Below are 12684 nucleotides of genomic sequence, written 5' to 3' on the forward strand. Positions count from 1 at the left end.
TTCAGCAGGTGAGCAGGGAACAGTTTCTGCCGGATAGCATGCTGTTATTATTCTAATCATATGGTATTATTTTGAAATGTTTTTTTGCTGGCATGATGGTGGATTGCTAATGGCTCGGTTCGGCCCTTCTTCTGCATCTTGCCTAATACCTGACTTATTCAAGAGTCCATGTAACCTCCCAAAGGACATCCCATGCTCTACCAGACAGCAATTTTCACTGGGAAAAACGTTACCCTGTTTCAGTTCTACACAACTAAAGGCAGAGAAGTAAAAACCCATCTCTCTTTAAAGGAATGCAGTTGAAATAAATGCATCTTTGTCTTCAGACTTGTGTTAATACCACACCCCGGAGAATTTGGATCTGCACAATATTAAAGTCTCCCTGACTTATTGCCTCTTTAAGGAGCATGTTGATTTTGTGTTTGTTCTGAGCTCCACGTGTTACTGAAGCTAACCGGGACTGTTTCCATTTCTACTGGCAGAGAGCTGTTGCCTTTGGGGCCTTAACCCTATTAAGGGAAATGTAAATGTATATATCTAAAATTCCCACTAGAGTTTTGGAAAGGAACAGTGAGCTTCCCCATGCTGCCTTCCTTGCAGCCACATGAAGATTTCTACTCTCGCCTTGCTAATATGCCAAAAAATAAAGCCTGTGTGTTTCCTGGCTTAGTAGGATCCCTATTCACATGAAAAAGCTTTATTTTTAGAGAAGAAAGGATAAGCTGTGAGTGAAAACTGTGACTGTCGCACAATGGACAGGTCTGGCCTCTGCTGCTCACTCTTTCTCCAATTCCTTCTCTGCCTGCTGCAGAACCCAAATTTTACTTCTTCACTCTCTTTTTTGCTTGTCACCAATGAGTATTTGGGATCCTTTCCAGATGAACAGATAGATTTGCAGGTGTGAAATTCCCCTTATTCCTCCTCTGATTTTTTCTACTTTTGTCATATCAGCTTTTCTCCCCAGGCACCACTCCCACAGCCCAGGATAAAAAATTAAATACATAAAAACAGCCATGCAAAGAATAAGTGCCCCCATGCCCTTTGGAGAAAAATGGACACACAAGACTGTGGGAAACCCGTTCCTGATGCCTGACGTGCGCTGCCAGACTCTCGGCAGGGCTGCCTTTGCCAAATGACAGCAGAGCCCCATCAACGTCCCCGCTGATGATATTGGCCTACGTTCACCCAAGGCTCTCCGTGCCCAGATCCATGAAGGCAGACAGACAGCCCGCCCTGTCCTGGCAGCCGTAGCTGAGGAAACGGCTCGGCACTCGTGTTTTAAATGCTTTCCCTTCTCGGGGAGAGCATATGGGACAAGCTCCCACCTTCTTCAGCGGCGGCTGCGACTGCCGAGCACCCGGTGCCCACCCCAGATCCCCTGCAGAGACCTTGGACGCAGGAGGCTGGTGTCAGCCCCAGGACCCGCTCCCTCCTGTTTGGCAGGATTTCATCCTTCGCCCCTCCTTAGGGCTGGACCTAACTCTGTAAGGTGCTGGCATCTCACTAAACAAACATGCAATTACTAGAAAGCCACAGCCCATCCCTGCCAGAAATTGAGCATCCTTCACCTCAATTTGATCTAACGTGAATTGATGCTCTGTGATTCATCTGCCTGCATCACTTCTTTTCCTATTACAAAATCTAAGGAGATGTATTGCCTTGTAGAACCTATGTCGTATTAATCAGACTGCATCTTATCATTAAATCCATGTTTCTGTTGGCTTAACTCACATTAAATACTCATAGCTAGCATCCCGAGCTCTGCAGGGAAAAAAAATCCCATGAGATTTCTGACACTGTGAAAATAAAAACAAGTCTACCAACACCACAACAATTACATACTATTACAGGGCTGGGCTTATTTAGATTATGGAAGTTTAATTATAAAAACTGCATTTTAATTGATTGCTGCTGGAATAATTACAGCAACACCTTTCCAAGAAATGGCGACCATCCTATGTTTGTCAACAAAGAAGCTTCCTTTAAATTCAACATGCAATAATTGTTTAATTAAGCCAAATTTAGATCCTCGTTTGAATACATTCAAATGTTTGCCTATTCCTTCCTGTCTCTGAGAGATAACATAAGAGATAAAAAGCAATCTCCAGTAATACTCTATCTATATACGTAAGTATCCAAGAAAAAGAAAAAGAAATACTTCATTTTATAGCTGATCTGGATCTAAGCTTGCTGCTATTGATAAGGACATAAGCACAGAGTGACTGATCACTACAAATCCCTCTCTAATTGGTGCTGGGGGGCCTTCATAAAATACGAACAGACTCCAAACTGCATGTTCATTTTCTAATATGCAGAACAGATTCAACTGTTGATATTATAGCAGCACCCGCAACCCTATGAGGACCCCACAGTAACTGTAGCTGTGCACACATGGAAGGAGAGGGATAAATAATTCATTGTTTTTCAACCTCTTTCCAAGTTTTCTTGCAACTGCAAAATCCTGCTGCTGTCCTGTGCAGACCTCTGTGTTTCAGGTGTGCGGCTCCTGCATGTCCCTTCTCAGTAGCCCAACACCCAAGCACGCACACAAGCCGATCGCTGCACCAGCTAAGCTATAGGGCTCAGTGCTGAATGGAGTTTTTTTTAGCCGCTAGTCATCCCTGCAAAGTGGCCTGAGTTTTGCAGGGACAGATTTACCAAGCTGGTGCCTCTCCTCCTGCAAGCACCGCTCAACAGGGCATGTCCCCCAGGTCACTGCCAGGGAAATCTGTTGCTGAGCCATCGTCTTCCCCGGGCAGCGAGAGCAACCACCACTGTCTGCCTGACGCTGCCGGGGCTCACCTGGGGACTCCAGCCACAGGCCGAAAGCAGGAGTCTCTGCACCACAAATTAAATAAAGCTAAGGAGCTGGGGCTGAAGTAACTCATAACCCTCCAAGGAGCTGGGCTATGCACAGGATGGGGATGTGCATTACGTGTGCACAAATGGAGGCTGAGACAAAGAATAAGAGAAAACTATTCCCGGCACTGGTTGTCTCAAGTAAGCAGCCTCTCATCCCTTCGCTGCCAACAGGACACGGTGCTTGTGTCCACTGCGGACCTCCCAGGGATAGGAATTTGCAGCTCTCTCCTAAGCTTCAGCCCTCCTGTGCCCTTGCATCTGGCACAGAGCACCCCTCTTCTCACACCTCTCAGCTCTGACCTGCAGCATCCCCTGCCATGTTAGGTCTGCCCTGAGCGCAGTCAGTCACAGCAAAACCCAGCAAGGCAGAGTTTGCTAGCAACTGTGTTGAGGCCATAAAGCTCTTTTCCAAACATGGCTGAAGACAGAACCTGTGAACATGTCTTTAAAGCTGATCAGAAGGGTTTTGCTCTGCTACGTCACTAGGCAAACCTTTCAGCTACGCCACACCATCATTTTACCCTTTATAGTCACCTGGCACTGCTGTATACTTCTGCTGAAGGAAGGACTCTAAATTCATCTTCCCCCTAACAATTGCCTTGGCCTTCGAACAAATGGCTCAAAAATATAAAGTCTCCTAACCTTTAGTTAAGAACCCTCAAAGCAGCAGGTGTGTATTTTCATACCAGTAAGCCACACCACGCACCCAGCTGCAAACACAGAGCTTGTTCATTACCATCTATTCTGTGGGATGGAATGAATTCAGGAAGATATTTCAGTTATTGAAATGTGCCCGTGTTTCAGTGTTGCAACAACATTAGCATCAACCACACACATGAAATACGAGGTTACCGCATGTTGTATCTACTACCTATTTTTGCTTTCTTAATGATTATGGTTTGGTTAAAATCGTAAGCTACTGACCTGTTATGCACAGGGACTACAGGACACGTAGGTGGACGCTGCCCCACACAGAGGTATTCACAATCACTGTGTAACGATAAGAAGTCCACAACTGGAAGCACCAGAAATACGAAAGTTATTGCTGGGCTGTCACAGCGACAGCCCAGCAACAACAGCAGCCTCCTGATATTTTACAGATTTATCACTTTCATGGATATTATTGTAACCAATGTACGATCATCACTAGCACATCATTAACGGCTCCCTATCACTGTCACCTGTGCACAAATGGGTACATCTCATACTGTAAATTCACCCCTGTCACTCCAAAGCTTGCTCATCCTAACTGGTAAGCAGATATATGTCAGGCAGAGGTAGGCAGTGTCACAGTTGATGCTGAGATACATTTTGCATATGATCTCCTTAGACAGGGTGCTGTCATTTTGCTGCAGTTCATCCCGCCACTTCAGCATTGCCCCGCAAGCTGCCCAACACGGTTTTTTGCTTCTGCCGTCACCAATGATTCTTAATATATATTCTGTATTTTGAATGATGCTGCTTCAGGCACTTGCCGTAAGGACTACATTTAGCACACGAGGCCGGATCCTAGCACGGGGCAGGACTTGCCATGGGGCTGGGACCTACTAGTCTTCCTCAGATGTCCTGTAGGAGACCCTGATAGGCGCAGCACCAGGTTTAACAGAGTCCAAACACCCTTGGCTTAACCATCAGAGAAACAGGTAATGCCAATGACAAGGAAACACTCTGTTCTCTATCTCCATGGGAACAAAAACTGGTACTTTTAACTGGTAGCATGGCCAGTCTTTTCTCAGAAGATAAAGACCACTGTGTGGGCAGGGTTTTTATTCTCTGTAAATAAACAGATCTTTCTGCTGATATCAAGTCTTGGCAACCAGAAAAGGAATTTGCTGGAAGATGAGGAAGGAGATAATTCCTGGCAAAAGTTTCACTCCAGCCCTAGAGTACTAAAACCAGGTCTCCCAACAGCCTGGGTTTTTTTGGGTTGGGGTTTTTTTCTCTAGGGCACATGGAATAACACCTTCTTTTGTGCTTACAAAACAAATGCTGCCTTCCATAGTCTGGAAGAACTTCGGAAGTTTTTAATTATAAGAAAAGAAAAATGAGGACAAGTGAAGTTGGACTGTGCGGAATGCTTTGCTGGTCTGATCTAGGACAATGTGCCCTACATAGAGCTCAAATATAACATCCTTTGGGAGGCTGTCTTGCTTCCATTCAGCTTTTGTGAGACCACCCCCGCCCCTGTGGTACTAATGACAGATTTCTGAAGCATGACTAGTATCATGGTCTTGCTATCAACGTTAATGCTGTAAACAAAATCATTAGTGGCAGGCATAGAGAGGGAGGGAAAACTATGCGCAGATGGAGAATTTATTCTAGTGATATTCTTGCAGTTTCTGCTTTCTTCCTGCTATCAGCACTGAAATAGCTCATCCCCAGCCACAGTCAGCAACTCTGCCCCAGGTGGGCGACGCTTTCCCTTGATAGATACAAGGTCTGTCTTTTTTCTTCTATTTGTCTAGTTTTCCTGCCAAGGAGGAGCCATTGGCTTGAGCTAAAATAGTTGCTCTTCCTTGACGGAAACCTTGTAGTTGGCAAATAGAGGGATATTAAGGAAAACAGAAAATCTTTAGATATGTCATTAGACACTCCAATGAAAGTGTGGCCAAATTGTTACTTCTCTCTCCTAAGTCATACTGGCCAGGAAATTCCTGCAATCTTGTATTTGCAAACCCTCCAACAGAAAAAATCACAACTTACTTTTTTTTTTTCCCTTCAAAGAGCCTTATTAATTCTCCTCCTATACATTTCTGGTTCTTTTTGCAGGAAAGCATTTTTCCCTTCTGTGTATTTCTTATTGGAGAGAACAGTTTGTGTCCACCTCTACCCTACTCTCCACATGACTAAACTGCAGAGAGGATGTTTCAGTGAATCAAAAGGGTACTACAGATGTGAGCCAACAACAATCCAACAGGCTCTACAAAGGGAAGAGTTCCTCCAGTCCCTCCTGACAGTCCTCATACACACACACACAGGCTCACAGAATGAAAGCAGCGTCTGACACCAGGTCAAACCAAGAAATTCTTTGTGCATCGCATCCCAGTGGCGCGAGCCCCTCATGCACAGCACTGGGCTACTCGCTCCAAGGGAAGCAAATGCTGCAACAGCCCCCAGTGCAACCACAGGGCTGCGTTATGGTTTTTGTTTTCCTCTGGTTCCCTCCTGGTCTTATTTGTCGCTGCTAAACTTGGCATTACCTGGCAAGCCATTTTTTTCTTTTCCCAACTATATCATATAACAAGAACAGCACAGCTAATGTGCTGTGCTTTAGCAAGGTGCAGATACAACCTAGGACCAACTCTGTGGTGCGAATTCTGTCTTTAATACTTGTTTTTAGAGCCAATAATTTCACTGGTTCTTGATGGTAGAACTCTCTTACCTCTCTGTCATTATTAGGCATGCCCCTTATTGTGGATCTGGACTCCACTTGCACCAAGCTGCTGGATTCTGCTACGTCTTTCTTAAATTACAAGGACAGATGGCTAAACTGGGGCTGAAGAAGAAGTTGTTCACACTAAACAGAGACTTCCATGCACCCTGTGGGTGGAAAGCGGTGACTTTGTTGTACATCACAGCTGTAGGAAATATGGGAATGAAACTTCAACATAATGAGTTGGGCAGAGGTTAGAGAAACAAGAGGAAATTAATTGTTGGGGGTTTTATACCACTTTGGAAGCAATGAAAGAGAACATGCAAGACTTGCTGAATAACTGCAGCACTACCTCACCCCTATGTCTTAGCACAAACCAAAATGATTCAGAAATCCTTTGCCTGTGTGTTTGGGGTTTTCTTGCATGGACCTTAAAGGCAAGTTGCATGTTTGGAGCAAGATGTCCCATATGTCAGACACACACACACACCCCCCATTCACGAATAAAGAAACCAAAGTGAGAGAAAGCACGGCAAACGTCACTACTTACAGGTGTATGTCATTTCAAAGCTGTCACTAATGTTCACAATGTCGATCTGGGGAAGGAGCTTAGGGGGTTCTGTGAGCTGAGACAACGCAAACCTAAAAGCCGCATGTTCCTGGGACTGTTGATTAGGAAATAACCCCCCTGGGGAAAAAAACAGAACAACAAGAAGAAAGGTCTTAAGCACACCTGTATTAGCATTCTCTTCAGTCCAAAATATTTCTGCGAGCAGAGGCTACAGCTCCCCAGCCCAGGGAGTGCCTCTACACTCAGAAACCCTCCAGCATGCAAGACCTGGGGGGTTTCGTGCCCGCTGCGGACAGGCTGGGAGCAGAAAACCTTTCCAGCCCGTGCATTATGTAACGCCTGGATCACATATAGGAGCCCTGGTGCATCCCTGGGCCCGGCAGCCTGCGGGGTCGGGATGAACCACAGGGTTTGGCTTAATCTCCTCACCCCCTATAACTTTAAGGAAGAGAAATGGAAGCGCTGTCAATGTTACCTTTATAAAAGAGGAATGCGAGTCTCTCTTCCTCTCCCCCTCACTTGTAATTAGGCTCAGTTTAAACCCTGCTGACTAAGAGGAGGGGTTTGCTCCAGAAGGGGTGCAGGGGTTCCCGCACAGTATGGGACTCCAGGGTATGGGGCAGACTGGTTGAGCCTGGCCTGACAGCCGCAGCGCTGGGCTGCAATCTTGTATTTGCAAACCCTCCAACAGAAAAAATCACAACTTACTTTTTTTTTTTCCCTTCAAAGAGCCTTATTAATTCTCCTCCTATACATTTCTGGTTCTTTTTGCAGGAAAGCATTTTTCCCTTCTGTGTATTTCTTATTGGAGAGAACAGTTTGTGTCCACCTCTACCCTACTCTCCACATGACTAAACTGCAGAGAGGATGTTTCAGTGAATCAAAAGGGTACTACAGATGTGAGCCAACAACAATCCAACAGGCTCTACAAAGGGAAGAGTTCCTCCAGTCCCTCCTGACAGTCCTCATACACACACACACAGGCTCACAGAATGAAAGCAGCGTCTGACACCAGGTCAAACCAAGAAATTCTTTGTGCATCGCATCCCAGTGGCGCAAGCCCCTCATGCACAGCACTGGGCTACTCGCTCCAAGGGAAGCAAATGCTGCAACAGCCCCCAGTGCAACCACAGGGCTGCGTTATGGTTTTTGTTTTCCTCTGGTTCCCTCCTGGTCTTATTTGTCGCTGCTAAACTTGGCATTACCTGGCAAGCCATTTTTTTCTTTTCCCAACTATATCATATAACAAGAACAGCACAGCTAATGTGCTGTGCTTTAGCAAGGTGCAGATACAACCTAGGACCAACTCTGTGGTGCGAATTCTGTCTTTAATACTTGTTTTTAGAGCCAATAATTTCACTGGTTCTTGATGGTAGAACTCTCTTACCTCTCTGTCATTATTAGGCATGCCCCTTATTGTGGATCTGGACTCCACTTGCACCAAGCTGCTGGATTCTGCTACGTCTTTCTTAAATTACAAGGACAGATGGCTAAACTGGGGCTGAAGAAGAAGTTGTTCACACTAAACAGAGACTTCCATGCACCCTGTGGGTGGAAAGCGGTGACTTTGTTGTACATCACAGCTGTAGGAAATATGGGAATGAAACTTCAACATAATGAGTTGGGCAGAGGTTAGAGAAACAAGAGGAAATTAATTGTTGGGGGTTTTATACCACTTTGGAAGCAATGAAAGAGAACATGCAAGACTTGCTGAATAACTGCAGCACTACCTCACCCCTATGTCTTAGCACAAACCAAAATGATTCAGAAATCCTTTGCCTGTGTGTTTGGGGTTTTCTTGCATGGACCTTAAAGGCAAGTTGCATGTTTGGAGCAAGATGTCCCATATGTCAGACACACACACCTCCCCCCCATTCACGAATAAAGAAACCAAAGTGAGAGAAAGCACGGCAAACATCACTACTTACAGGTGTATGTCATTTCAAAGCTGTCACTAATGTTCACAATGTCGATCTGGGGAAGGAGCTTAGGGGGTTCTGTGAGCTGAGACAACGCAAACCTAAAAGCCGCATGTTCCTGGGACTGTTGATTAGGAAATAACCCCCCTGGGGAAAAAAAACAGAACAAGAAGAAGAAAGGTCTTAAGCACACCCGTATTAGCAATCTCTTCAGTCCAAAATATTTCTGTGAGCAGAGGTTACAGCTCCCCAGTCCAGGGAGCGCCTCTACACTCAGAAACCCTCCAGCATGCAAGACCTGGGGGGTTTCGTGCCCGCTGCGGACAGGCTGGGAGCAGAAAACCTTTCCAGCCCGTGCATTATGTAACGCCTGGATCACATATAGGAGCCCTGGTGCATCCCTGGGCCCGGCAGCCTGCGGGGTCGGGATGAACCACAGGGTTTGGCTTAATCTCCTCACCCCCTATAACTTTAAGGAAGAGAAATGGAAGCGCTGTCAATGTTACCTTTATAAAAGAGGAATGCGAGTCTCTCTTCCTCTCCCCCTCACTTGTAATTAGGCTCAGTTTAAACCCTGCTGACTAAGAGGAGGGGTTTGCTCCAGAAGGGGTGCAGGGGTTCCCGCACAGTATGGGACTCCAGGGTATGGGGCAGACTGGTTGAGCCTGGCCTGACAGCCGCAGCGCTGGGTGAGTGGGGACAGGGCTGTGAGAGCCAGAGCGACGTTGGACCCATGGCCAAACAACTGCTGCTAATGGAAGTTTGCTGTATGGAAAACCCCTAAATTTAACAGGTGACAGTGGCCAAACTCAAAGAGGGCAGGAAATCAAAAGCTTGACCCTCAAAGGGATCAATCTGAGAAGAAGTACAGACAAGCCCAGAACCACAGGATTATATAAATAGGATAGGAACTGGGACCAGCCTAGACCCAGGCTCAGAGCCTTTCTCCCTGCCATGGACCTGGAAAAAAGTGCTGCGATAACCCGACCCTAGGAAAAGTTTCCTGCTGCTCCCCTGGCAGGAAACTTGGCTTGTGGCAGATCCCTTCACAGCCTCCAGAAAGATGCTATTGAATTCAGACTGTCTTGTAATCTATATGCATTTAAAGGGAGCACTGTTATTGGCATTTTACGAGTAGGGAAACAAAGCACTTAGCAACAAGGTAGAATTAAAATAAAGAAGCAGAAAGTATCAGTGCCCACCCTCCAGGGCAGATGGCTTGGGGAAGAAACTAATGTGCAAGGACCTGCTATCAACGGCACTTTGCACATCTTCAGTACAGAGGGCATCTCCTTGTTGTGTGGAAAGGACTATTTATGCATGAATATCCCCCCCTCCCCCGTTCCTCCCACCCCCCAGCCTAATCATGGGTGTCAGAGGAATAAGATGCTCGTAAGGGAGTTAAGCTATTATATGTGTTTGTTGAAAGGGAAAAAATCTGGGATGTTGCACAAATTTGGGGTAAAGGGGAGGCAGGAAGGAAGGGAGACACGGATGCAGCATCAACAGCAATAAAAGCACCGACTGTGCAGCTGGACTCAGGCAGGAGTTGCCTGAACTTGGTGGATTAGCAATTGATTGGCATTGGAAAGAGAAGGGAGGCGGAAGAGAAAACCGGCATGCAAGGGAAGAGAATTTGGGGCTAGGTTACAAACCATCATCAATAAAGATCAATGGGAAAGTAATAATAAACCTGGGGAGGGAGGGAGAGAAGCACTGAGAAGTTACAGGAAGGGAGAAAGGAATCAAACAGGCACTGCTGGTGCGCAGGGGAAGCAAGTAGCAAGAAATGAAAAGAGATTTCAATGCAAAATCTTCCTCCAATAGCTGTGCCCTTATTCTTTAGCAACAACAACAGAGAGCGCCTGTTTGTTACCTCTCGTCCCAGTTACCTACAGATGAGAGCATCCTCACAAAAATGTATAATGCAACCGCTGATTTTGCAAATGCAGCAATGCACAATGGCAGCCCAGGCGTTTCTCAGAGCAAGAAACAGATATTTTTTTCGTGCTTCCTCCATTTCAGAGGCACTTTTCTCCCTCTGTGTTGGTGTGTGTGCAGGCATTTATTCCCAATCCTCCCCTCCCCCAAAGCCAAATTGATACATCTCTGCTCTTGTAAAGCTGGTACCAACACACAAATCCAGCCCTCGCAGTTCATCCCCTCGCTCTCTCTCACATACATACACACACACACACATATTTTGTCTTTGCAAGCAAATGAACGGGTCAGTTTTCCCCCACCGCCCCCTCTCCACCCCTACCCACTAGCCGGGGAACGTCACTCGCAAACGGCCCCGAGCTCTGCACTCACCTATCTGGATATTGTTGGGGAAATTGGCCCCTAACACCGCCCCTAGGAAACTGGTGCAGAAGAAGGCAAAAATGTGCTGCATATTCCTTTTTGCATTGGCGAAAAAGAAGCCCAGTTCCAAGCATAGATTTGATTTTTCCCCCGCTCTGCTCTCTTTAGCCGCCTCTCTTGCCTCCCCTCCGCTGCGCCTTCAGGGTTGCGCGTCTCCCTCGCTCGGAATCCAGCGCCGAGACTGCTGCTAAACACCGCCTGGCAGCAGGATTAACTGAGCCCCGTGAGAAAGAAAGAGAGCCCGCTCCTCATCCACATCCCTCCCCCGCCACACACACCACACACACGCACACACCAGGCGCTTCCACCCAGCTCATTCGCCTTCTCCCAATTGGAGCTCAACAGCTGGGTACCGCATCCCCCCCTCGCCCCGGCTATCCCCCGCCGGCGTCCTGGCCGGGGTCTCTATGGGTAATTCCCACCTACCCCTAAATTCCTGGCTTTCCCCCTCAACTTCTCTTGGCAGGAGGTAGAAGGAACCTGCAAATCAGTAGGTGGCAAACTCCTCTAGAGAAAGGGCTTAAACTCCTCTGCCTCTGATCCATCGCTCCCCAACCTGGGCTCTCACCCCTGGGTCCAGGAGCTGAACAGACCAGCCTCTACAGCCTGGCTCATTAGGATAACAAAGAGGGTCGTACCCTGCAAACGTGCCTTGGAAGGAAGGATTTCAGAGCAACAGACAACAGAGATCCCGAAGGAGGAAAAAATTAACACCCCACCATCACCTTTCTCATTGATTTTTCCTGCACACCGTTAACCTATGAGGCATTTCACCCCTGTGCTGATGTGGAGGAATCTGTGCTCACCAGGACCATCAGATAGGGCAGGTTTCTGAAATTAGGGGGCTATTTTAGCCTGGATCATTACAGGAGCTGTTGTTCTGTGGCAGTTCTAGTGAGGTTTATTTGACCATAAGCAGCTTTGCTCACAAACAAAAGGGGAAAAAAAAAATCAATAAAAATAACAACAATAAAAACCAGCTCCTAGGCACCACTTGGGATTTGGAAATATTTGAGGAAGAACTGCTGTGAACACAGAGCTATAGCCATCTCGGAAAGGAGGGAAAATTCACCCATTCCCTTCTGAAACACATAAAGTCCCAAACCAAACTTGAGGCCTCTTGTGCCTGAATACCCATGTCCAAGCACAGAGGTTCTGCCCTTAGCACTTGCAGCCTGAATACACACAAGGGGTAAATAGCAGAGAGGAAACAGAAAGAAAAAAAGATGTTTGGGGCAGAGTTAGAAATAGGACTCAGATGCCCTGTGTCCTGGTTTGGTGTAGGGTGCCTTGCCCTGGTCCCCACTCCCCATCTCCAAAAGCATGTGGTTAAATTGGAAGAGCATCAGAGTGGTGACCGATGTTCACAGGTCGGGAATTGCTCCCGCATAAGGAACAGTTGGACAGACGAGAACTCTGGAGAATGGGATAACTGAAATGGGATGTGACCAAAGCCTACAAAATCTGTAGTAGCACGGAGACGTTCCCTGTTGGCCACAGGGGCCAGGTGTGACATAACTTGATGGTGCAGAGACACTACTACTTTTTATATCCTCAAGCCTTTTATGAACAGCATGGTCTTGAAAACAGAGATA

General features: G+C 46.7%; 1 protein-coding gene across 5 annotated transcripts in view; it reads right to left on the reverse strand.

Annotated features, from left to right (window-relative positions):
• GRIA1 (glutamate receptor, ionotropic, AMPA 1) overlaps nucleotides 1-11289 on the reverse strand; it is a 132474-nt gene extending 121185 nt beyond the window's left edge. For 2 of the 5 annotated variants that reach the window (XM_009322621.1, XM_009322620.1), the window contains exons 1-2: nucleotides 11039-11289; nucleotides 8735-8872 (exon numbers count right to left, since the gene is read on the reverse strand). In XM_009322621.1, coding sequence (XP_009320896.1) covers nucleotides 8735-8872; nucleotides 11039-11120 — 220 coding nt within the window. In that variant the 5' untranslated portion in view covers nucleotides 11121-11289. Of the gene's footprint in view, nucleotides 1-6785; nucleotides 6916-8734; nucleotides 8873-11038 lie in introns of those variants that run through there. The other 3 variants (XM_009322624.1, XM_009322623.1, XM_009322622.1) reach the window with 2 other exon arrangements.
• Nucleotides 11290-12684: the final 1395 nt, after the last annotated feature.

Source organism: Pygoscelis adeliae, unplaced genomic scaffold, assembly GCF_000699105.1.
Source record: "Pygoscelis adeliae isolate BGI_AS28 unplaced genomic scaffold, ASM69910v1 Scaffold34, whole genome shotgun sequence".
NCBI classification, from domain to species: Eukaryota; Metazoa; Chordata; class Aves; order Sphenisciformes; family Spheniscidae; genus Pygoscelis; species Pygoscelis adeliae.